Below are 27,072 nucleotides of genomic sequence, written 5' to 3' on the forward strand. Positions count from 1 at the left end.
CCCGGGGAGGGGATCATTGGGGGTTGCAAATGCCCCTCTCCTCCAGATTTGTGTATGGGCTGGGGGCAGATGTGGGCTGTCCATTGAGGGCTTGGGGTTCCTTGACTTGCTGCCATCTCCATGGGATCCCTGTGCAGGCTTTGCTGCCATGGCAAGGCACCACTTGCCTGCCTGGCAGCAGCAGGGGTGGTAAGAGTGATGGTGCCACCCACTGCGGCTGGACAGGCAGCGGTTGCCGTGTCATGGCAGTGTGGCTGGTATGGGGCTCCCATAGGGAGGGCAGAAAGGCAAGAAGCCCTAAGCCTGCAGTGGTAGCCCACATCTGCCCTCACCCCCATGGGCTTCTCCTGGCTCTGCTCTGGCCATGCTGCTGTGGGGTAGGAGAGATGGACATGTGTTCTGCCTTTCCATTTTGAGAAGGTGGTTACTCTAGTTAGCCAGCAGGGAGCCCCCACATTGTAGCACGTGTTTTGCTGCACGTAACAATTTTGCTGTAGGATAGTACTTGTCAGCCAGTACTACCCTGCAGCAGAGTTAATTAGTTTATTGTGGCCTAATAGCACCACAGGTGTAGACAGGGGTGATTTACACTGGAGCTAATTAGTCAGCTCCTGCAGTAAAGCATCTTGTGTAGATGTACCCAATATCCATGTGTTTAATGCCTTCTCTCCTCTCCCAGTGCAAAGAATATTTTTCCTGAACTGCAATGCAGACAATTCAGTACATATTTGATCTCTATGCAGCATTTTCAGACATCCTTTCTTAATACAATCTTTCCAATCTGCAGCTGGGTGGGGGAGCTGTATGCTCCAAGCCAGCTCATTTCTGTAGTGCGGGCAGGTCATTAAATGAGCACGTTTATTCTTTGGGGAGTGAAATTAATAGGAAAAAGCTCTTAGACTGCAGACAATGTAGTTCAGGAGTGAATTCCAGGCCCTTTGGTGTAGTGTTTTGTGTGGCTCCTTATTTGCATTGTGAACAGCAGAGGGCAGTGGTGCTTTAGCAATAGTGTGTTTCTGCTCTTGGCTTCAGCTACAATTTTCAGAGACTATAAAACCTATCCCGCAAGGTGCTGAAGTGAGCAGATTAGAGCCTCAGAACCCTGCGTAAGGCACTCAGTGCTTTGCAGGATGAGACACTGACTCTGAACTAGCGTGGGTTTGCAGAAGGAGGGAGCGAGAGAGAGGGGAGTTCTCAAATCCTTCCTTGCACAGGCTCAGATGTAAGCTCTGCTACATTAATAGCACAGTATCCTACTACCCTTTGGGATAGCAATAGGCTGCTCAATTGGAATCAGACTTTTTCTCTGCAAGCCGACTCGTGCCAGGGAGTTCTGTAAAGGTCGGGCACACTGAATCCCTGGTGCACTAGTTTTCTGAACCACAGACTTTACAACAGAGGGAAGTACTTCAGTCTGATTCATCATACCCCAGTACCCAGCTTCTCACCTTATACTTTCATTATAAGACAGCATGGTAGTCTGAAAGAAGAGGGTGCAGAGACTTTGCAGGTATTGTGACTTTCTCTCTGAAACCTGCAGATCGAGGTTTTGTGTGAGGTTCTCAGTAAATATAGAGTTGGAAGAAAGAATTATATTAGTAGTCTTTTATGCGTTACAGAAGCTGAGGTTCTGCCCTTACTTCCAAGAGGACAGGAATGATATGGTCTGAGAGGCAGGTCAGCAGCTGGTCCATACTGGTATAGTTCCCATGATCACAATGCCTCACACCAGTGAAAGTTCTGGCTTTCTGTGTTACATTAAAGATATTGTAACCTCTTTGTATTAGTCACTCAGTACAGTAATTAAAGTACACTAACATCATCCACCAGCCCACCTTTCTGCGTAATTGCTATTCTGTCTCTGTCCAAATTATGTGGTGCCCATCACCATGGTATCTGAACACCCTTTCTTTATTTCTCTTTTTTTCCATTCTGCACAAACAACTGGGAAATAGCAGATGCTGCAAATTTCTTTGAAAGTATGCAGGCCACTAGATCATTGGCAATCCCTTGCAGTCAAGGGTGACTGTCTTCCATGATTGCCTTATCTGTGGGTCCAAAGATGACTGATGAGGGCAATCCAGGATCAACAGCTTCTACTGCATCTTGGCCATGTGTTTTTGTGTAGGTGGATGGCTCTGGATTCCTGGTTCAGTTCATGACACATTTTTTTCTGCTGCTCCCACTTTTCTGTTCCTGTTGTCATTGTGAGGTTTCTAATCTAACCTTTACTAATTGCTTCTAATTGTTCAAAGATGGAGCTGTTAGCTAGGTCCTGATCACTTTGTTGTAGATACCAGTACTGTTATCAGTGTCTGTTTTATGGAGGCCTCTTGTTAAAATATGTATAACAGCTATATGCTGTTTCATAGACCTGTTCGGCCAGTATAATTAATTATTTAGGGATAGTGATATTTGGAGCTGCTCCCTCAACTAGTTGGACATGCAAAAAAATACAAACCCAGTAAAGTTACTGTCCAAGAGTCATTAGGATGTAAATATCCTGGCATGTTCAGTTTTGTGTACCATGACTGATGGTCAAGTCATCACTCAGGTTTTGATGTAGAATTGCCTATTCCTCAGGGTTTTTTCCCACCAAACTGTAAGATCTAGTACAACTTCAGGAGGGGATCATTGCAGCCATAAATTTCTGAGCTGCTAAAACAGTGTAAAAATGTGAGATGCAGTTTGGATACTGTGGAGGAAATAGATTAAAAAGAGCAAAGAAGAAATAAAATAAGCCAGATTTCCTCAAAGAGCCAAGGTGTGTTAAACATGCATCCTACAGAAAATCAGTGGGAGAAGCATGCCCATTTGCACATCCACTCTAGATTTCAAGAGAAGTCCCATTAGGAATCCATGGTGAAACCTGCACAAGGATGAAGTGTGAATGACTATGACAAGGTACAAGTGTGAGAAATTTCTGGATATTCTCTAATTACTCTTGTCCACGGTTCCAAGGTGAGTTCTTTTGGGGAGTTGAGACCATTGCTAATTTTCTGCTCACATCTTGCTGGGGCTACTGGAGTCTGAAAAATGTTCATGCATAAATACTATCAGAGGCCCCTCTTCCATTCCTCTGGTCCCTCTTCCATTCCTCTGTAGGGATGTATTAATGAAGGCATTGGTAGCATTTTGTTCATCTTTTATACACAAGAAATCTAGGTCCTGTCTGCCTCCTTATTCATGGAATAGTTTTGGGACAACCTGAGAACTAGTATGCTTGTGCTAGTTAGAGAAATAATGCTACTTCAACTTCCTGAAGTGAAAAAAGGGGATTTTTCCTTCGGCGGCTTGGACATGATTCATATTCTCACTTCCTGCCTGTTGTGACAGTATAAAGGGGTCTTTGTGTGAATTAGAAGTAGGTCCTTTGGTTTTATTGGTCTTCTAACACTCACTCTAATTCCCACTGAGCAGTTGGGAGTAAAGATTCCCCAGCACACCTGCCATTGCATTTATGGGTTGATGCGGTTTAGATCCACAGCAAGGCCTCCTGTGAGCATTTCAGCAAAGTTGATCAGATATAACAATCCTTAGATGTTTCATAGATGAAAAACAAACAGAACAACAAATGTTTTGAAACCAAATCAAACCTTGCAGGCTTTCTTGGTCCATTGGAAAGCTGAAGAAAAACGCCAGAAGTCTAATTTGCTTTCTGATTTAAGTCACCTTTTAAAATCTGCTCCCGTCATGGCGTGAATGTTTGTGGAAGGCAAATGCACAGAAGGCATGAATGCAGCTGGAGGGAATTTGTTTAAAATGTGAAGAAATATTAATAGGAAATGTTTTTTGCTTTGTTCAGCTGGCTTTATTATTTATTACTTTTTCTTGCATGTTGTGCATCACTTTAAAACCCAAAGAAATTATTGTACTTATGAAAGGCAGCATTGTGCTGTGCAGTCTGTTTTTTAAATAAGTTCCCTTTATAGGATATATTGTGTGGCTATTTCATCGTTGCTTAGTTTGAAATGACTAATGTGTCAGGTTGGATTTTGACATTGGCCTAGGAGAAAAGAAATTCATATTCATGCTGCTTGCTCTCGCTGGAGCCCTGGCTTCACTTGAATTTCTTCTTAAACCTGAGGTTATCCTGCAATGAGGGGAATGTGTGGGAGCCAGGAGGGTGAGGTGAATGAGTAATGTGTTGCGAGTGTGGGCAGTGGGTTCTCACTGCTGGCTTTAATAAAAAAGATGAAGGAGACAGGATTCTATTAATCCCAAAGCTGGAGTTAATTTCACATCCCAAGCAAACGAGAGCCTTTGGAGGGCTATTTCTCCCTTCATTGCCTGAGTGTAATGCTTGCTAACACCACTGATGTAGAATTGGGTACAAGACCCTGGTTCTTGTACCCATACAGACCCTATTGTGTCGCACTTCAGCATCTCTAAGCCCCTGTTGATGGTGGTAGGGGTGGGAATTTTCATGCTGAATGAAAGAGTTGGAAGGAAGGAATATAGCTAGAAAAGCCTGCCTGGTGCCTGTTCTCTAACTTTTTTCCTGAAGGGGTCTAGGAGCTTGGGATATGTGTAGCAGAAGGGTTGTTAACTGATGGGGTAGATGAAAGAACCATGAGGCTATAGCAGACCTATTGATCCTGCAGTGCTGCTCTGCAGGGGTAAGCTACTGTGGTGGTGGGGGCAACCTTTTGTGCAGGTGTGCCACATTAGCTGTGCACTCGGCCTGAATGCCACTCGGATCCCCTTCCCTTGCCTGATGTGTTATAGTTTCATAGTTGGTAGCTCGGAAGGGACCTGAGCAGATCATCAAGTCCGACCCCCTGCCATGGCAGGAAAGAGCACTGGGGTCAAACGACCCCAGCAAGGTGTTCGTCTAACCTCCTCTTAAAGACCCCCAGGGTAGGAGCCAATGTCGCATTGCTTTCTACTCCCTGCTCTGTGCTCTCCACCCTACCTGTTGCTCTGCTTTCTGCCCTGTCTGCTGCTGTGCTGTCTCCCCTCTGTGATCTGCTGTGGGGCGCGCACACAGGCTGCCTGTGCCACTTGTGGCACATGTAGTAGCTTGGCTGCCCCTGTGCTAGTGGATTAGCAATGAAAAATCTATCCTCCCTGCGTTATTGTTCCTATAACCTCTCAGGTGTGCAGAGTGTGCAGTGTCATCTGTGGACTGCTCCCATCCTATTCCAGTGGATCTGGAGCCCTGCATGACCATGGAGGAGAAGAAATAGGTAGTTAGCCATGTTAGTCTGAAGTCAGGCAGAAGGCAGGGTAGATTTGCACCTTGTAGACTAGCAAAATTAGATATGCAGCAATTAGCTTTCATGAGTCCAGGCTCACTTCATTGGTTGGTGTGAAAGGAAGGCAGTGTTTACTCTTCAAGAAGAATGCCCATCAATAATGATATCACTTTCAACTGGTAATACAGCCTGATTAATCTAAGTGGCTTATAAATGCAGTCCTGTGAAATGTCAACACAGCCTAGCAGAGTCCAACCACGCACAACTACAATGCGGGTCTAGTCCTGAGAAATACGTGTACATCAAACAGTCTATCACAGCAGTTTATCCAGTATTTTGCTTTCATATCTAGCTTTTCTGTGGACTGGTAAGCAACTCCTGTAGCCCCCTTTGTGCTGAGACTCACTTGCTTGAAAGCAATCTTGCCACCTTGGCAAGGGATGTTCCTTATTTATTACACAGAATTTCAAAGCCTTCCATTTATTTTCAATGTTGTTTTTTAATGGATGCTTTGCCCTTGACATCTCTGCCAGCAGAAAGTGTAATCTTATCACCCCTGGGGTGCTGCTGATGCTTTGGTATAGGCCAGTGTAATCAACTGCTGGGGATACTTAAGCAGTTCCAATTTAGATGAAAGCAATGAATGTAAATTTAATATTTGATTTATTGCCACAATTCCTGCCAAAGGGATCTCCTTTTACACTGCCATACCACTCAAGGATTATGACACACTGAGTTCCTGAGGATGTGTGACTTGCTGTCTGGCATTTTACACAAGTGTTAAGTGATAGATGAAGGTTGAAGTCTGTGGAGCTGTCTCTAGGCACATGGGAGTTCCTATTGCAAGTAGGGGGGACTCTTAGATTAGGGACAGACTTTACATACAAACCACTTTAAGTAATCAGAAACCAGTTTAAGCCTGTAACAGAACAGAAGTTAAGTGCATATAAACTGGTTTCAAAATTGCTGAAACTGGTTTAAGATAGGCCTGGATGAATGTAGTATCAAACTAAACTGATTTAGGTTAAACCAGTCGATCACACTTCTGTCCCAGATCCCCTCCTGACTCAAGTTTAACTTGCAGTCCCCCAGCGTCCCAGGATGCTTTGCACCTCCCCTGCAACACCTCCTTCTTAGCATGGGCAGGCTTGCCTTGGCCCAAGCTATCTGCTCCAGCAGAGCAGGGCTGGCCCTGCTCCTGGGCTCAGAGCTGAGGCAGTAAAGCATCTGTTCTGCAGCCTTGGTCCTGCCTGTGCATGTCAGCCTGGCAGGGCAGGGGGGCAGGGTTGCAGGGAAAGGGGAATATTGGCTCCAGCCCCAATCCCTGCTATGTGAGGGTCTGACCCCCCCACAAGCCTGTGCCAGCAGGTGGGAGGGGAGGAGCAGTTCCTCCAGCCTGGGGTTAGCCTGGGTCCCTGCAGGGCGGGAGGGACTGAACGGTGGGAAGAGAGGGATTCCCCCTCTGCACTGGTGGCAGGGCTTAGGGAATCCTGCCCAGGGTGGGGGAGGCCCCTGCTGAGGCACGGGGATTCTCCCTATGTGAGCTGATGTGGGGTGCTGGCTTGGCCCTGGGCTAGAGGGGCTGTTTCCCCTGCCCCCCACCCCGCACCTATGGGGGTTGGGCTAAGCTGGTGCTGGACCATGCTGAAGGGTGGGTGGGGGGAATTCCCTTTCTGTGCTGGCAGCAGAACTTGGGGGACCCTGCCCAGGGTGGCTGAGGCATGGAGGTCCCCCCACATGGGCTGATTCTGGGTGTTGGCTGGGCCCCATGTTGGAGGGGCTGTTCTTCCCCCCCCCCCCTCCCCCCATTCCCCTTCTTCACAGGGACAGTAGGGAGTTTGGGGCACGTGCTGGGCAGATGATAAAAAACAAGCCCTGTTTGGCTGCATTTGGGTGCCCTTGGCAGTGGTAGGCAGGTTGGGTGGCATGCTCTAGCACCCCCTGGCATCTGGACTAGGCCACTGTAGGCATCTGGCTGCCTTTCTGGATTCAAAAGTGCATGTCAGTTCACTGCATTATTGGTTCAATCTGTGCAGCTGAAAGAAACCTGCAAAGATTGAATTGATTCAGCCTTAGGCTTTTTGACTGTCTGTACTGTCTTAAAATAAGCAGAGATTATGCATCATTATTTCACACATTGCTGTTCCCTTACTGGCCAGGTTAGTGGGAGGGAAGTAGCTATTGTGATTGCATTGTTCTGCTTTACAACTCTGTGCAGTGCCGTAGCAAGTGGGGGTGACATGGACTGAATGAGTGGGGTGACTGCTCTGGGTGCTGAAGCAAAGGGGCGCCAACAGGCACTGCCCAGCTGAGGCAGGACATGGGATGGAGCCATGAGTGGCTCATTTGCAGGGAGGGGGTGTGGAGATGGGGAAAGGGTGGCTCCCGCCTCTGCATGTACTCCTGGGCAGGCATGGGGGGGCACGTGCCCCGTGGATCTGTGCGCGGGGCAAGGGCAGGCTGCTGCTGCTGCTGTGGGCTTTGGCTCAGGTGCCAAACTTCGTTGCTACGGCACTGACTGCGTTTCTAAGGAGGCTTCCTGTCTGCAGGAATAGTTTTCATTTTGGGTGATGTGTAATGAACAACATGTCAGAGGTGACGTTTTCTGTCGTTCACCTTTCTTCCAGAAAGAATAGCTGTTCAGACTGGTGAGTGTACAGGTGGATTTCTTTTCTTTTGCCACAAAACATCTGCAGCCTGCGTAGGTTTTCTATTTTTGGTCTGGAAAAACAGAATGAGGAACAGGCCTATTGTCTTTTTAATAGATTTACATTTCTCTCATTGGTACATCTGAAGGGTTGGGGAATTTGGAGCAACACGTGACAGCAAATTATTCCCTTTGCTAAGTTTTTGGTGAATTGGTGAAATCTGTGGTTTGGAAAACATAATGTGGTTGTCCCCACCATGCTTCTAGGTCTACCTGTAACCGTGAAGCTAAACTAGACAGATTTTGTAACTCATGGGTATAGCCAGATGTGCTGTAAGGGCCAGTCCTATGATAGTTTACTATGGGCGGGCCCCTACACCTGCACAAAACTCCAACTTGTAGAATCCAGGCCTGAGTCAATGCCTGCAGATATCTCATCTAAAGAGAGCTTGTAAAACACATTCAAGAGAGTGGATTACACTATTTCAACAGATCATGTAACTACTTCAGCCAGTTTTTCAGAGTGGCTGCTGATCCTGGGACTACCTCTGTCCTTGGGCTCCAGTTTGTGTCTGACCCTGGGCACCTATCTATGGCTGTGTGCTATAATCTGTGAAAACCTGAATATAGGTGGACGCTTAGCAGGAATCTGAAACATTTATGCAAGCATGTCACTTTAAGTGTGTATAAATATTCAAAAACCAACCTAAAAGGGCTTTCATGTCATGCTGCAAGCCATTTGAGAATGCTGCTCATTCATTCACAGGAATATTTTAGTACTTTAAAAAATTGCCACAAAACATCTGCAGTATGCAGAGCTGATTGGAAAAGCATCTTGTAGGCATTCAGTGATGCATCCCTGACAAATTTATTACCTTTAGTTGGCTGACTCTCAGAAAATCCCTCTTCTTTCATGTAGATGGCACTCTGCTGTCTGGGAAAGACTTTTATAGATTGCTGTGGAGAGCAGAGGGCTCAGCAGCTACTGCTGCTTAAATTTACTTGAGCTTATATTGCATGAGTGGGGAGGAAAGAAAAGATGCATAAAAGAGAATCTTGATATTGGTACTGTTCCCAAAATGTTATGAGCTAAACGAGCATGGAGGAATTGCTGGAAAAAATTGCAGGTACCTTAAAGTAAGTTGTATATTCAGAACTGATTAACAATAATTTATTCAAAGGCCTCTTACTATTAGATCTTTTCCTTGAGTAACAGGACTCTCTACTTGGGAGCTGTTCTTTAAGGGTGCCTGTAGAATGTGCCAGGCGGCTGCTCTGATATGCTGTAATTACGTGCTGGGAGGCTGCTCTGACGTGTGATAATTAGCCTGCTCCAGCCAGCCTTCATGTCTTGTGTATCAGCATCCCTGTGCTTCAAAATGGTGGCAGGGATGCTTTATCTAAAGCTTTAGTTAAAGTTCCCCTTCTTTCATTTTGAAGCACAGGGATACTGATACACGAGACACTGTGGCTTTCAGAGCTGCTTTAATTAAAGTGCCCCCCGACTTCTGGAGCACCTGTAAAAATGCTGCGTGTTCTTGATCCTAGGTTTGTCCTGTGTATTGAATGCTCAGTCTCTTTTGACTCCTGCACCATATGTAGTTCCCTGGGCCATTATTTGTAGTTTACCATATTTCTTCACTTAAAATACTCACCTTTTCCCTCAGAAATCATTTGCTTGGAATTGTGGTGTGCATGATAAATGAAGAAATATGGTAATAGCAGTTTGTCTCTTAAGCCTCTGTTGGGGCAAGGAGGGGGAAAGGAGCAAAAGTAACATTGCATCTGCTCCTTAGGCCAAGTATACTGGGCTCCCTAGCTACTTCTACTCAGTTATTTACTGCTACTTACCAAAATTTTCAAGGAAAATTATATTTTTTTTTCATTCTACCTTTCAAAAATAAAGTGTGCATCTTATTCTGGGGTGTGTTGTATGTAGAAAAATATGGTAGGTCTCCAACACAAGATGTCACCTCGTGTTTTTGCCGCAGATGCCTGTCAAGCACCCAAAGAAACATCAGTTTTGGCAGCAAAAAAAATGGGGTGACATTTCTTTCAGCTGCCCCAAACCTGCATTGCCACTCTAGAACTGTTTCCCAGAGTGCCTTTCACTCACTTGCAGATGCCCCTGTGCCATCCATCACTCTCCTGCTGGAGCTGAAGCTGGGAGGTTGCTAGGGGAGTGAGGATGGGGGACAGGAGAGCAAGGTGCCTGCGTGCGCTCCATTTTGGTACCTCCTCCCTTAGGCTCCCGGGGCTTGTGCTCCTCTTGCCCACCCATTGTGATGCTACTGCCCCTAGGTGTAGAGGACCAGGACTCTATGATCACTCCACAGCCTCAGACAAAGGATACTGAGCTGCAGGATGGGAAGAGCTCATAGATATTACATGTCGTAAAATTAGGGAGTGCTGTTTGCTCTCTGCTTGACATGCCTGGGCTCTGGCCTGGTTGACGTGCCTGGGCTCTACCAGAATCAAAGTGGTTAAAAATGGGGCCCCTCCCACTCCCCCCAGAAATTTGAAGGCTTTTGATTTAAAAAAAGAAAAAAAAAAAGAAAAAAGAAATGTGATCGACTGAAATGCTGCCACAGAGCCTCAGGGGGGAGTTGCAATTTGAGTGCCTCGAGCTCCCATTGTTTATATGCCATGCTCCCTAGTTTGTCTCTTCTCTCATAATGTAGCTTCTTAGCATAGAGGTCAGTACGTTATGGTGGTTACATAGCTGTGGCTTATTCTAAGATACAAAATCTAGTTGTGGAGCTGTTTCACATGAAGGTTTTTCAACAGTTACTAATAATATTGAATGCACTTTCCAAGGGTATCTGGAATCGGCAAGCAGGGGTGGGGGGAGAGGGGACTGAGACGCTTCTGGCTTCTTTCCCAGACTAAAGGATAGGAGCCAAGTGGCTGATCTTGCTGGAGGGGTGTGAGCAGAGTGAGGAGTACCAAAGGGAAGCATGAGAGATCAAGGAAATTATCTTGAAAAGAGAGTGGAGACGGAAGTGAGGAGGGGGAGGCAACATGTGCAGAGAGAGACAAGGGGGACAAGAAGGTGAATAATGGGAGAACAAGGGAATAAAAAAAGGCAAAAAGGAGCAGCTGCTGAACACAGCAAAGGGAAAAACATGCCTAAGGAAGAAAGAAGTGTTTGTAGCCAAGAAGGGAAGCATTGGAAGAAAAAAGCACATTAATTACCTAGTTTTAAAATACCTTAGAAATGAGATTGCTGGGTCTTATCACTGCCACAACTTTTCTGAGCATTTAAGTTACAAGGCCTAGTAGTCACATAAACTACTGGCTAGTGAGTTTCCTGTTAAGCCTGAGCATGTACTTAGTGCACAGAGTCAGAGTTTGTATGGCATGTGGAATCTGTTGATCCAGGTGGCACAAAATTTGGCACATTAAATACAGAATTCTTTGAAAGCCCCTTTTTCTGCTGCCTGTCCTACTGTCTCATGTAGCGAGAAAACCTTCTTAAAGGCTTGTCAATGGAGGAAGCTGCTGGTCTGATAGTGTGCCCTTGTCTGCTGAGAGTACTGCCTGGCTGAAATGTGGCTGGGAAGTGCGATTAATGTGACTAAATCTTGTGCAAAACTCCTAGCAGCCTTTCCTGCTGAGAAAAGTAGAGGATGTCAGTGTTCCTTTTAATAGATGTCAGTGCTGGAAATAATGTCTGGGGATGTTTAGCTAAGATATTTCCATCTGTGTGTCCTCAGGAGCATGCGGGACATGCACCTGCTCCAAATGAGCTCCCTCAGAGCCTGGGATACTCAACTAGAGTTTGCAAGTTGCTCTGAGAGAATAAAATAAACCATTCTTATTCCTTAGGAGTTTCCTTTGTTTGCTCCTTTGGAGTTAGCTTTGCCTCTGAAACACTTATGTGAAGAGAGACCACTGAATACGTTGGACCATGAGACAAGCAGGAATGTATGTATGAATGAAGTAGGAATGCATATCCACTGTCTTCACTGAACTGAGTGGTATCTCTCCATGACAATGGAAATTATTAGTGCATGACTTACTGGGGATTATACCAGAGAAGAAATTGCTTAGATTTAGATTTTTTTTTTTTTAATGCAGTCTCTAACATAGTAGAGCACCGCATTAAGCAGCAGTTACTTCAGTGTACCCAAACAGGCAAAAGCTTGTGACTAAGAGAATATGCTTATCAGAAAGCAAAATCTAGATCTGTTTCATTTCTCCTTAAAATTAGGTCAAGCACAGCAGTTTAGTAGCCATGGACATGTACATGCAATTCTATAGTTACAGTAGGGTTAAGACCTCAGTATGAAATAATAAAAGCTTGAAGTATATTCTGGTTGTTAGTACATGCACATGCCAAATCCACAATGAGAGAGGCCTTTGTTTCCTTTTAGTGGCCAGACCAGCAAAGAAGTCAGTGAGTTAGCTATAGCTGCCAGTTAAGGGAGTTAATCCTCTGGTTTAGGCAACCGAGATTTATTTTTAAATACTGCATATCCTGGGACCAAACCCTTTCAATGGCTTAAATGGGAGAGATGAGATCAGCATTTCACACTGCTTCAGAATTTCAGCATTACGTATAACACACGGGGCACATCCCTGTGAGTGGGAATGTGCATTTCCTGTGAACAAATAGCAGCGGCACATTTATGTCTCTAGGGAACATCCCTGCACATATGCTCTGGCACGTGACAAGTTGCCCTGGTTGGGGTAGGGGAGGCTGGGGCCAGCACCTGGGCTGGCCCCAGCAGCCTTACCTGGGGTCCTGGGGGCTTCCTGGGGCTCCAGCAATGTCAATCCAGGTGTGTGGAGCCTGCCTGGCAGCTGGAACGTGGCTCTGGCTAGCCAGGCTCTAGTTTTGGGCGGTACACACTCCAGTCATGTATGCTGCCCTGCTTTTTTCTGGTACGGATTTTTTTGACATCATGATGTCCCTGTGTCAACCCCCGGCCCCCTCGCTGCACTGCAGATTAGCAGCGTGGCGAACTCCTGCTTGTATGGCACTGCAAACTGCACATTGCGCACCCATCTGGATGCACCCATAGAGAGCAAATTTCATGGATTTCATAGACGTTAGGGCTGGAAGGGACCTCGGAAGATCATCGAGTCCAGCCCCCTGCCCCAGGGGCAGGAAGTCACCTGGGGTCATAGGATCCCAGCACGATAAGCATCCAAATTTCTCTTGAAGGCATTCAGAGTAGGTGCTTGAACCACCTCTGATGGCAGGCTGTTCCAGACCTTGGGGGCTTGGACAGTAAAGAAATTTTTCCTTATGTCCAGCCTGAAACGGTTTTGCAGGAGTTTGTAACTGTTCAACCTGGTCATCCCTTGGGGGGCTCTGGCAAACAATTGTTCCCCCAGATCCTGGTGAACACCCCGATAAACTTATAGGTGGCCATCAGATCGCCTCTGAGCCTGCGCTTTTCCAGGCTGAAGAGTCCCATGGCTCTCAGCCTGTTGTCATAAGGTCTGTTTTCCTGACCTCTGATCATGCATGTGGCTCTTCTTTGGACTCTCTCAAGCTTCTCCACATCCTTTTTGAATTGTGGAGCCCAAAACTGGACACAGTACTCCAGTACAAATTGGAAAATAAATTAAAGCTCTGTGCTTTTATAACTGCGTATGCTCAGGCCACCACCTGGGCTTTCTTTGCTGGGTGGATTCAGAAGGAGTGCAGGGAAGGTGAATGGGGAGAAGGGAGAAATGAGCACTTTGCATGCAGCAGCCACTGTGCTATTTACGTATTTTTCCTCCTATTGCACATTGGTGCTAAATGACACTTCTCTCTGCAACATTGACTGTTGCCATCCAATAAAAGCCAGAAGTGCAGAGAATGAAGTTGTGTAATAGTTGTTGGGGTAATAGGAGAGGATCATAGCTGTGAATTCTAGTTTTTGTCCGAACCCTGAACTCAGTGGAAGGCAGTAGTGAAGAGCCAGGGAGATCTGGCTCAGCTCAGGTGTCAGTTAGTATGGCAGATGTAGTGTTGCTTTTTCCAGTAAACAATATCATAGATGTTTTCAGGTGGGTTCTGTATTAGAGCCTCACTGGCTCTCATAGAGATATGGCAGTTGACACCTGCTGTGATTCTGGCCCTGCATACCTGTGTATACTGTATGTTGATAAAGAAGTATGTGTTGCATTCATTAAGCATTGCAGATCTCTTCCTGCTTTATGCGCTGCTTCTTCCTTTGCACATGTATATTTCTGACAGACTTCTTTGGGTGTCTGAGTATATTTCTTAGCTAGTTTTCCTGCCAAATCCAATGAATATAGAGTAGTAGTTTCAGTTAAATTCTGTGAACAAATTTCCAATGGCTATAACCTTGCAAAACTGAAGGCCTGTAGTTTGGCCTCTCTCTTTTCAAATAAAGGCAGTCAGTGTTTCTTGCTTGTATTGCTCTGCAGTTGTGAAGCAGCTCCATAAGGCCATACTGATTTCCTCCTTTGAGACTCAGGGTTTTTTTTTTAAACTCAAATCAGCCATTTAATCTGAGTTGAGTGAGGGGCTATAATGTCAATTGGCAGGAGTTTATTTAAAACCAAAAAGGTTTTATTATATACTAATTATTATATTATATATTATAGCTATTTTACTTGTCCCTTTTGGTTTCTTTTCATGTGTGTTGATTATATTAGGGTGAAGCAAAAATGATCTAAAAATCCATATGCTTCCCAGCCTGTGACTGGTTTGCTTCTCTGATTTATCCCAGTTCTTTTCCTTTCAATCCCTGTGTGACTTCTTCAGTTCACGAGCTGTTCTTGTACAGCTCCTCTCACATTAGGGCTTAATGTTTGGTGGTGCTAGTCAGCACTCCTAAAGAACAGGAGGGCCAGGAGATGAACAATCCACTCCTTGTCACAGCTGTCTTGCCTTTTGCAGGGTTAATATGTAATGGTGTGCAGTCCTTGGTTTCATGGTGCATTTCCTTTCAAGGACCCTTCTGAGATTCTTTGACCCTTTAAGGAGTGTTTCTGCCACAATGAGCTTGGCGAAATGATTAAACTCACAAGTGGGTTATTATATCCAGGTACAGGATGGAACTGGAGAGTCTGTAAAGCTGCCTCCAGAGACAAAGGATACATACAGCTGTAGGAGCTCTTGGACCACTTGTTGATTTAATAGAAGAGAAGGTGGGGGGAGTAGGAGGAAAGCACTGCATATTGTTGGTACAGAACAAATAAGAAATAATTATTTGCTCTAGAAAGGAGTCACTGATGGTGGTGAGAAGTGACGTTCAGGATCATGTCGGTGTGAACAGTGCCAGCTGGTAGAGCTCCAGATCTGGTTTCATACAACATAGACCAGAAAGCCTTTAACACTTCCCTGCTACTGCAAAGACAGGACTTTGTATCTTTTGCCCTTTTCAGCAATATCCCAAGGTGCACAGGAGAGAGCAATTACACGGTTATCTACTTGGATGAAAACCGCTGCTGGGGGCCCATCAGCAAGAGTAATGCTTACAGGATTTTTCTGGTGAGGCTTTTGGTGACATTTTCTGGAACTTCTTAAAGTGTAGAAACATTTGTATGAAAAGATCCAGCTATCAGCTGTCATATTTTGTTTTCCTTCCCTCCCTTTTTCCCCCCCCTTACCAGGCTGGCTTTGTTTTCCTGATAGGACCTTTTGTGTTTTTCTCCATTCAGAAGAATAAGTTTATTCAAATTCTTGCCACCACCATGTCCTTCTCAGGTAAGAAGCAGCATGCATCAACCTTGGGATTATTGCAGGCAGTTAAGTGTGTAGAAGTGATTATCTCCTTAAAGAATAGAAACGATTTTTTCCCAAGAAATATAAGGTTCCTTTTTAAATGATTTATATTGCATTTTGCCACTGACTTGTGCAAAACACTTAAGTGGTTTAGGTTTAGGTCGTAGAGATTTATGAATGAAATAAATTGGAATTTTCAGCACATCCAATGGGGTTTGAAACTCAAGATGAGTATGGCAGTTGACTGAGGTTTCTTTGAAAAATCTAGCTCAGTTGTGCTCAAACTTTTGGCCTAGTGGGCTGGATGAGTGGCATGGAGCCAGTTTGCAGGCCGGATCCCACAGGCTAGATCCAGCTTGGGGTCAGCCTGTGGGTGTGATGCAATGTGCCAGCCCAACCCCTGCATGTTGGATCTGGCCATGAAGTGGCCCCGTGTGCCATTCTGGTGCAATCTGGCACAGGGCTGTTTCATTCAGTTCTGGGAGCTGTGGCAATTAATGCTGTCACCACTCCCCTGCTGTCAGATTTCTAGACCCGTGGGGGGCCCTGCAGACCTGATGTGGCTCCCAGACTGGAAGCTAAGCCCTACTGCTCTAGCTCAAAGCTAATTTCATGCAGGGGCCTTTGTAGAAAGGGCCCTTATTTCTGTTGGGGCATGTTACCTGGAGATCATTTTTCAAAAGTGCTTTGGACCTAAACATTTACTAAGGTTCAGGAATGAGGGTTGAGCATTTACATGGCTAGAAACATAATAGCAAACACTCAAGACAAGCTTTGGAAGGGATATAACTTTGCTTATGCCCATCTGTGAGATTAGTATGGGACACTATGCCCTGAAGAGGCAGATTATTTCAGAACAGTTCTGTTAGGGGGCTTCATGTATCTTTCCCTGAAGCATGTAGTCATCATCAGTCTTGGAGGAAAGAAAACGGAGCACAGGATCTGGTATCTAAACTGGATCCAGTATGGCAGTTCTTGCTTATATTCTGCTCTCAAACCTGGATGCTGAAAAATCTGGCAATTGAAATTGCCCCAGGATTGGTTTAAATTAGAGCTGAACTGTTTTGAAAAATCTGGCTGTAGTTTTGCAAGTGGTCACCTTCTGAAAAGTACGCTCCAAGAGCCTGATCTGTAGTCTACCAAATGTACCTGAAAACACAGAAGAGGAAGAAAAGAATCTTTTATCAAAGATTCCTACATGGTTGATTTCTACCCCCGTCAGGAGTTGTCAAGGGTATTTGTGACATGGGCCTGTCAATATGACAAATGGTCATGAGTATTTGGGGGGAAAAAACACAATAATTTGTTGATCCAGTACTATATATAACTTGGTCAGATTGCTTACTGGTCAGACTGTACTGTGTTTTTTCTGTTTCTTATACCTCTGTAATGAAAATATATCTTACCTCTTCATTCATTACAATGTACAAGGTCTTACCATTTGATTTAGTAGCTATAGATAGTATGCCTGTGTTATTCACACTATTTTTATTTGGAACTTACACTTAAATTAGCTTAACTTTTAAATGAGAAAATTACTATTTAAAAACAGATATCTGATCTTTGGATCTTTTAAGTTTTTGGTGTTTCTAGTAAGGAATCATTAACCATCCACAACTGTTTTTGCATTTTGTAGTGTGATGCTAATTACCTGCATACGCTAAAGGGACTATTAACAAGAGATCCGCTGGTGACCAAAACTTTCCACTGAGAAAGTGGTAGTATCTTTAGAATTGTTTGCTGAATATCCTGCTAGGATCCAACTCTGTGCTGAGCATTTCTAGGAGTTAGGATTTCTCTCCGACTTGGGGCCATATATGGCAGGCCTTTTAGATGGCTGTGTGTAAACGATATTTATGATAGTAGCATTTAAAGGATGTACCTAAGACAATGCTGTGCCTGGTGCTGTACAAATACTTAGGATTAGTCATTGTCCCAGCAAATTTACAATCTAAATAGACAGGGTATATACAAGAAATGTTATTTTCAATTTACAGATGAAGAACTTGAAGCTCAGAGAGACTATTGCTTTTTCAGGGTCACATGGAAAGCTTGTGTTTGAATCAGGGACTGACTGTAGAACTCCCGAGTCCAATCCAGCACCATAATCATGAGATCATATTTCATTTCGGTGGAGCAAGCATCACTGGAAAGTGCAATTTCCTGTGCTATGGATGCTAGCCACTCTAGGGGATCTGTTCAAACCTGGGGAGAACAGGTGTTGTTTCTTTTGCCTCCTTTTATTAGAAAAGAGGCTGTTTGTTACTTGGTTGGCCACCAGCCTAACCTAACAGATGTGTAAGGTTTACATGTTGTAGGTATGTATATGACATGTGATGTGTAGGAGGCGTATGGGGGGGCACATGCCCCTCCCCCCCCCGAGATTGGCCGCTGCCAACTTCTGCTGGTGGTTGCCGCTTGCCACCTGCCCTTCTCTTTCCCCGCCCCCCCCCCCACTGCTGACGTGGCCAGTGGCATCTGCGGCTGGTCCCTGCTCATCACCACCAGTGCTGGTGGCTATAGGCGGTCCCTGCTCACTGCCATGGTGCGCCCTCCCCCCGCCCCCCCCAAGTCTTGGGAGGCACCAGTCGTTCATATCACAGTAAACTGATTAAACTTGGTCCCACTGAAGTCGATAGAAAATCTTATCATCATCACTGGCATGAGAATATAGCCTGGTATCAGGGTAGCTGGCAAGCACAGTAAAAATCACATGCTTATTTCTCAACAGGGATCCTACTGGGCACTGCCATGTGATAGAAGAAGAGGGGATGATCCCTGGTGCCCTGAGCTTTGAATAATTCTTTGTTGTATTTTGTTTGATTGGACACGCACATTCAAGGGAAGGTTTTTGTAGAACTTCCTTAAAGGACTCATGTGGTTGTACAACTCAGTCAGCTGACTCTGGTCTCAGCTCTAAGTGTTGGGGAGAATATAATACATTTTAAAATTGTCTAGCCACTTGGTAAACAGAGTTGCGTGGTAGGTACTTTCAACTTTTATCAACAATGCAAAATGTAAGTCAGAAACCTATGCCTGCTTCATAGCTTTTGACTTCATTAGTTATCTCAGAACTTGGACATTTCTCTGAGGATTTTGGCTGTCTTTGCAAAAGGAAGTTTGCAAAGTTCTTTCGCATGCTTCTCTTCAAATTACTTACAGCTGCTCTAGTTTCATTTTTGTGTCTTTAATTCTGTCTATACAACCTTTCCTATTTGCATTGGCTGCACAAGGAAAAATGTGGTCCTGCCATACAATACTATTTCCACTCAGACTTGGTCTGCTAGTCAAAGAAGTTGGTTAAATGTTAGGTGCCAGATGCTGTCACAGTATAAATCATTGCCTCCAAAAGAAAGCTCTGATGATCCTTATAATTTACTTTATAATGGTAAAAAGTGTGGTCCAGTAGTTGGAGAGCTGAGTCAGGTTAGTAGGAGTGTGCAAAATGGGCCATATTTGATTCAGATTTGGCTGAAATCGGGGAACAGTGATTTAATTAATTGATTGGATCACTGTCTCGATTTGATTCGGCCGAATCCAAATCTGAAGATTTGATGCTGATTTGCCATAGAGGCAGATTTAAATGTTTTTTGTACATACCTCGAGGTACCAGGTGCAGCTCATGAACATTGCAGTGGTGGAGTGGCTGGAGTGTCCCACTGGAGCGTGGGGGGGGCCCACATGCTTAGTGGCCACAGAAGGGGACTGCAAGTAACTCTGCTCCACTTCTGTGTCCACTGCCGAGCACACAGGGGATACCCCCCCACCCCCACTCCCCTGGCTTGGCAGTTGGCTACAGGGGAACTCCACGTGTGCCCCCAGACCCAGGAGGCATCAGTCACTGAGCTGGGGGACAGTGGGAGGGTCCCCTGTGTGCTCTGTGGCCGATCCGGAAGTGAACTGGAAGCACTTCTGGTCTACTCCTGGATCTGCTGCCAAGCAGGTTGTGAACCACCCCGTGCTCCTGTGGGACGCTCCATCTGCCTCACCATTTCAGCATTCATGAGCCACCTGGTACCTTGAGGTATGTAGAAAAAACATTTGAAGCTGTGTCTGTGTCCAAATCATCGAACCTCTCTGAATCGATTTGAAGGGTTCCGATTCAATTCGCAGAGATTAAAGGGTCTCCTGATTCTATTCAGATTCAGAGATGCGGCTGCCAAATTGGGCCAAATCTCCACTAAATCGACTTGGTGACTGAAGCTTTGCACACCCCTACAGGTTAGCATTTGTTTTGGGTGTTCTTGGAACTAGAAGGAGAAGAGTGGAACTCATTTATGAGTATATTGTCCAGGATGTCAGAAAGATGTATCTTTGGGGATTTTTTATTTTAGAAAGTTTTAATAGAATTCTTATTATTTCTATGTTTGTTTAAGTAAGGAGGTGAGAATGCTTTCAGCTGGGGTTTCACTTTTCTGGAATGAAAAGAGGTGAGTTGGATGCAGAAGTCCCGTGGGAATGCTTGAAATATTACATAACTGTTCAGTACATTCTTCCTGAAAGAGACTCAGCTGCTTGACCTACCTATACTGTTGACTCATTTTAGGGTGGGTGAGGGTATAAGATTATTCTTTTCATAGCTTAACGAGTTAGCATCCTGTATCAGAGGGCAATGCATCACTGCCATGTGAAAGCCTTGCTTATGATAACCTGATGTCATTGACCAGACCTGTGTAGATCAACTTTCCATATAGCTGTCATGTTGCCAGCTGTACATTTCATTGACATTTTATCATGGCAAGGGGTAGAGATTACAATATTGGGTTTAGTGCAAGAGTAACTCAAAGTGTGATAGGCTGCCTGCTGTGTGGCTGATTCACAGAGGATACAGCTTTTCTGTAGCTGCCAGCTAGGAGACAACCTTTTAATTCAAGATATAGGCTTCTGCTTTTGCTTTGGAGTTCCTGGCTTACAGCCACAATACTAGTTATTACCAAAACAAAATGGGGAGACATTAGTGAAGTTGAATTGTTTGCCAGCTATAAAAGGGATAGCTCCCGATCAGTAATATACCAGGGCAATTTGCTTTCCCTTTGCCCAAGGGAGCTTACATCTAGCCAACATTTGTACATGATCGAGTCTTGCCAAAATAATTGTTAGTAGATCAAAGAGAAATCTTTGTATTGTCTTTAATTTGGGGGGAAAAAAAACCTGTGGTAGTTTTTACCTTTGTTTTTGGCTGGCTGCTACAGAATATGCAAGGATCTTCATGATCTAACTGAGTGAGTTTGTCTGATGCAGAGATAATTGGCCTTTACAGACAGTTCTTATGTTTTTCACTTAAGTGAGGTGTCTGACCAGCCAACATAACCCATGCTAGATGGAAGCTCAGGGTTAAACACTGTCAATTCCCTTTAACAATCAGTGAAATTGGGAAATGTAAATGGAGTGTGATATCCTTGATTTCTTTCTTTGGCCCCATCTCTCCATGATCTAAACTTATGCCTTTCTGAACAAGTTAGTCTGTAATGTGCCACCCTGCCCTGCCTTCTGCCTAATTGAATTCTGTAAGTGTGAGTGGGTGGGTGAATGAATGAGACCGATTTGTTTATGCTGCCTGTGGCTCTGCCTTTAAAGACTGGGTAAATAGTACCTGAATCCCTTTTTGCCAAAACAGCCCTCCTTCTGCATTTATGGGCACGTCTACACATGCATTAATGCACTTTAGTTAATGCACATTAAATCTAGCACCTCCATTGTGAGGTATTAGGAAAATGCGCATTAGCCTGTTTTAATGTGCGTTAACACAATAGCATGGTTTTCTAGTAACACTTTAATGTGCATTTAAATAGGCTAAATGTGCATTAAAGTGCATGTGTAGATGCGCCCTATGTGACAAACTTTATTTAGATCATCCCTGGTGACATCATTCAATCATTTTGGTGCATTTACATGATGGCCTTTCTTCCTGAAGAGTCATGCAACTTACATTCTCCAAGGATCTCCTAAAGAATTGACTGTTCCAAGAGCTCCTTTGTTTTTCAAAGGAAAGAAAATAAAAACCTTTTTTGGGTAACATGGGCCTAATATTTCTGATCATGTCTTAACAATATGTGTTTATAAGGTTGTCATATTGAGGGTTTCTAGAAGTCTCATATACTCCATCTAGATCATGTTTACGTGGGTAAAAGCTTAAAAGGTCACTGTGGGCATTTTTACACATGCTCTAGGCATGGGGCGAGCTGTGCTAATTTAAAGTGCCCAAGTGTCATGTGTATCAGTGTCCTTTGTGCTGAAAAATGGCATTGGGGCATTTTGAACTAAAGCTCATCAAACGAGCTTTAGTTCAGTGTGCACCACTGCCATTTTTCAGCGCGACAATACTGATATGGGAGGCTGCTGGAGTGTTTATTTCCATGCTCCTGCAGACTCAATTAATTGAGTCTCCTCCAGCATGCTGCATTTCCAGTGTCAGAGCTGGCTCTCTGAGCATCTATAGGAGCCCTGTGTGTCCACAGATTGTGTTTGCATCTTGCACACAGATGGTCAGTCATTTCAGCACAATATTTGTACTTCTGTTATTTTGTTTCAATCCAAAAATCTCAGACTTTGCTAATTTCATTCTTCCAATGCAGTTCTCTGCAGAAAGGATTATTGTGTTTAAAATTTACTCGGCAGTCTAAAGGTTAAATACACACACATTTGTGGTTGTTCTATTTGGGGATTTGCTGAATCTCCATGCTAATTCCTGACTAAAATAAATTTATCGGTAATTGGTAAAAATCTGGGGGAAAAATGGAGACATTGTTTTTAAATTTATAATCAACCCGGCAAATCATAGTGAATGTAGCAAGCTGGTTAAAACTTGTCACTGAACTTAATCAAATCAATGCAGTAAAAGCCTGGTTTCTGAATGAATGACTCTCCATCTGGGAGACTGTCAGCAAGTCGAAAAGGTTTTTAAAATTTTTGGTTTTGCTAACTTTATATACTGCATGTATGGCTTATGGTTTCATTCTTTATGCATAGGCTGTGGTACACTTGTTTAATAGAAAATCCACATCACTTAAAATTAACTTTTCAGGTACCTTGAACTGACTATGAGACCTAATTTCTGAGAAGTATGGATTGCTTTAAATGAGGCATTTGGGGTTGCAGCTTAATCTAGAACAGTGTCAGGAGGCCGAGGATCCTTTTTCTGGTTCTACCTGGACTTACTGTAATGCTGAGTAAGTCTTGTAACCTGCTTGGGTGTCAGTTTCCTCATCCATAAAAAGAGGAAAATATTTACTGTTTTTAGCTTGCTGGATGACCAGTTTAACTGTTATTGTACAAAGTGAATGCAATTTAGAGCTAAGGCATTTTTCAGAATGTTTGCTCAGGGCAACCAAATTGTTGCTTCTTTTGATGCAAGAGTTGTTTCTATCCCTGGTATAAATCTCTTATCTGTGTCATTTGTGTTTTCTGTGTGTGCTTCAATGCTGTAATGGATTTCAGCATGACAGTTGCCACTCAAATACATCCCCACCCCAAATTCCTGTTCTCGGCAGTTTAAGAAGTGCAATAGTGGATCCTAATGACTGGAAATACATTTCTGGAACAGATTAGATATCTGGTGAGCTTCCTTTGCATGCTGAAGGGTCTTCTGAAATTGCATAATCTGGGGAATTGCAGAAGCCCATGGGGGAGGTGGAGGCGGGGGCAGGGGACACGCACACAACAAGCAGACCCTTTTTCTTCTGTGCTTTTTAATTTAAAATACAGAAGTTTTGATTCTGATGGAAGGGGCGGTTGACTGTTTTCTGACTCTGGAGCTTCTTAAACCACATTGTACTTTTTTCCTTGTTTGCTTGCGAACAGGACATAGGCAGCAGTTACATCTCTGGTCTTGTCTACATAGGGAGGTTAATTTCCAAGCTTAGGTAGGGAGGGAATTTTTAAGTGTAGTGTGTATCACTGATTAACTCTGAGTGACTACTCTTCTTAGGGATTACCTTAATCCACTGAAGTAGAGTAAGCAAATTCCAAATAAAGTACTCGTTCCAGTTTAAGAGAGTCCACACAGGTAGTTAATCAGGAATAGTTATTTTAGAACAGACAAGACCTAAACTGTTTTTTAGAGAGAGAGATTCAGGCAAAACAAAGTTTACTAGTGAAATGATCTGCTTCTGAAAATAAACTGACAGGAAACATTTCAAGAACTAGAGCAATTATAGCGCTCTTTTTAATTGAGTCGTCTCATGACTTGCCACCTAGTGCACTGGTGTTAGCCACAATTAACAAGAACAATAACTTGTTTATCCTGTACTTATCTTAATGTAATACTGTTCAAAAGATTATATTCCTTGCTAAGAAAGACTTCCCCATGTTGGTAAACATGGGGAAATAACAGTGATGAAATGGATTTACGAGATTGTAAAGATGTTCTTTGCTGTTCTTTGAGAGCAGAGGATTGGGGAACTTTATTTATTGAACATGAGTCCTATTTTCCCCCACAATTGTTTTAAACTGAATCTTCTTGAGGTTTCTTGCTTATTTTTATGGACACATAGGGACGTTTATATGAATACTGAATTTTTTAGCTCATTTATCTTAGCAAGTAGGTTTGCCTGAAGAAAAGCTCATACTGCAAATCCCAATTGATATTGATAATATATTCTTTTGAATTGCCAGCCCTTATTTCTTCAGGTTCAAATCCTTTTGTCAAATTCCAAACTTGAATTACAGCTAGTATTTTGGCAATTCTCTTTGCAACCTTGTCTCATCGCCCTGGAGGCTTGTCTCCATCCTTTCTTTCTTTTTAATCAGACCACTTGAAGAGTTTCTACAGATAATGAATACATAGATTTTTATTTAAGTGATAGTGATAGAGTTTGGAAAGCATAATAAACATGTTCCTGGAGACTGGAGTTCATGTATATATAATTAGGCATGAAGGCTTAGCAAGTTTTCTTGTATGCAGCTAATGTGCAATGACTTGACCTCATTGGACTTATTAATGAAACAAAAAGAGTACTTTTGCTTTCGCTTTTGTTCTTCACTTGACCATGAAGGGCACTATTACATGTGTTCTGATTAGGATGCACTGGAGCAGACTCGATTAATTGAGCCAGAACACTCCAGCCTGCTGCAGCATCTCGTATTCAGCGCCCTGCGTTTTGGAACGGTGGCAGGGGAACTTTAACTAAAGCTTGTCAAATGAGCTTTACTTAAAGTGCCCCGCCACCATTTTTTGAAACAGGATGGTGAATACATGGGATGCTGTAGGCATTTTAATTAGAGTGGCTCCCAAGAACCACTCTAATTAAAATGCACCCCCCACCCCAGGGCATGTGTAAAAGTACCCAAAGACTCTGCCAGTTGTATAATGAAGTGGATTAATTCTGTGTCAAGCAAATGTAAGTCCTAAGCTGTTGTACTTGTCCCCTCCCTTTGCACCTCTGCCAACATGTGTTTTACTTATGCTGCTTGAACAAACTTCACTATCAAAATTATTTTATTGCTACTTGGTAGGGATTAGGTAAATAAATGAATGAAGGCCTCATCTTGTGAGGCACCGACCAACCTCATCTCCCAGGAGCAGAAAGGAAGGAATAAGATGGGGATTGGACAGAGCCCTGTCCTTCTCTTCTCCTTCTGACACATCTGTACATGAGCTTAAAAATGTTGTGCTAGGTATAGACCTCTCTCAATTTCCATCCTGCCCAGAGCGGCAGGAGACTGAGAGAGTTGCAGTCTTTGAGTTACAAGCTCTCTCCTTGGTTGCTTCAGGACCAGTTTAACACTATTTTCCTTTTCTCGGGGCATAATGGCTAGTCACAGTCCTCCACACCCTCCATGTATAATTTATATCACAATTAATACGTTAATTTTAGGGTAAATGGTTCTTCATGGACATCCAATTTAAGGCACAATAGAGGCAAACCCTCTATAAAAATGTTCTATGTATAATGTAGAACATTTGTTATCCCTTATTTGTATGGCACCTTAAATTGAATGTGTAGCAGGTTGGGGCTGGGGCTGACAATTAGCTGATTGTCAGCTGCAACCCAGGACCACGCTGGGGTCTCAAACTGGCCCTGTTGCATTCTGGGGCAAGGGCTGACTATCAGCTGATTGGCTGCCCTGGGCCCAGACTTGTCAGTATCTGGCTTTCAGTTTGCCAGTGCATGAGGAGCCCAGGATCATGATCCTGGGCTTCGCCTGCAATGTCAGCTAGAAAGGGCACAATTGAGATCTGATCCCTGATCCCAAAATCTCACCTCCTGCCATGTATGTGTGACCTTGCAGAAGGTGTAACTGTTGGGTTTGGGGATCAAATCCCATTGTGTCTTTAAATGAACGTGTCAGGGGCCAGAGTGTAGCATTAACTAAGTACTTGGAAGTCTTTGAGCGAAGTAGAGCAGCATTTTTATCAGCCACATCTGTCATCCCTATGGGAAATGTCTAGCAATTATGAAATTGCTGCTGCATTTCTTAGTAGCCTGAGATAAAGTTAAGTTTACACACTCTAAAGTGCATTACTATTTGATTAATGTAATTTATGATTATATACTAGTGTATACCGATAACTTAAGTGAGATGAGGGTTTCAGTGCATCAACTTGGTATTTGCATTTTCTATGCATATAACACATTCTCTATCAAATGGATTTAATTTAGATTTTGGTTCTTGTTTTCTATTCTAAAACAGTGTGTTACAATAGTGATTTCCTTACTGCTGCAGGAAGGTTTGTGATTTTGAAACAGTTGGTCACATGGGTGCTGATTCCATGGGTTCTCTGGGGCTCAAGCATCCACTGAAAAAAATTAGCGGGTGCTCAGCACCCCCAAGCCACAGCTGTTTTTTGCTTGCAAATGAGATGTTAAAAAAACAAACAAACACAAAACCAAAAACTGTCCTGTCCTTTACTGGAAGAAGCAGTGCGTTACTTCAACCCAGCTGTGCAGCGTCTGTAAAGATCGGGTGCTTCAGCAGGGCTTTCTGGCGCTTTTAGCTAAAGCTGATTCAATCAGCTATTAGATTAAAGCACCAAAAAGCCCTGCTGAAGCGCACCACTGATCTTTACAGATGCTTTGGACTTGGGTTGAAGTAACACACTGCCTCTTCCAGGCATGTGTGGGGCTTGGTGTAGGAATGTGCCAAGTTTAAAATAAAGCTCTGGGTTTTGGTGGGGGGGGGGGAGGTTTAGGGGGAGGAGAGGGTTACATCTGCAAGCACCTACTGGCAAAAAATGAAGTTTGCACCAATGGTTGGTCATGCACCTAATTTTTATTAGATGATGTTGCAAAGTGGTCCTTTTAGATGACGGCACAGGCTACTACATACAGTTCATTGGAATTTTGCTCTGCAGAATCCCACTGCAATCTCTCCATGAAAATAAAATATGATGCAGCCCAAAGCAGAGGTATCACAGAAAAAGCAAAAATCTCTCTCACTGCTCATGGTTAGTTGTTAAACTCACAAGCTGACCAACTTTATGAAAAAATGCCCTCAAACTGTTGAAAGGTGGTCAGATCCTCGGGGGGGGGGAATCAATAAAACTTCACTGAGGTGGGGTTAGCTACCTTACAGCCACTGAGATCTGGTCTGCA

At 43.9% G+C, this 27,072-nt stretch overlaps 1 protein-coding gene across 1 annotated transcript in view; it reads left to right on the forward strand.

Moving 5' to 3' along the window:
• Window positions 1-14,895: 14,895 nt before the first annotated feature.
• Window positions 14,896-27,072, forward strand: part of LOC132244631 (transmembrane protein 104-like) — a 56,238-nt gene continuing 44,061 nt past the window's right edge. Inside the window, exons 1-2 of the mRNA XM_059716471.1 lie at window positions 14,896-15,304; window positions 15,427-15,520. Of these exons, the coding sequence (XP_059572454.1) occupies window positions 15,508-15,520 (13 nt within the window). The 5' untranslated portion in view covers window positions 14,896-15,304; window positions 15,427-15,507. The remainder of the gene's footprint in view (window positions 15,305-15,426; window positions 15,521-27,072) is intronic.

The sequence above is a fragment of the Alligator mississippiensis genome, chromosome 13, assembly GCF_030867095.1.
Source record: "Alligator mississippiensis isolate rAllMis1 chromosome 13, rAllMis1, whole genome shotgun sequence".
Classification (NCBI taxonomy): Eukaryota; Metazoa; Chordata; order Crocodylia; family Alligatoridae; genus Alligator; species Alligator mississippiensis.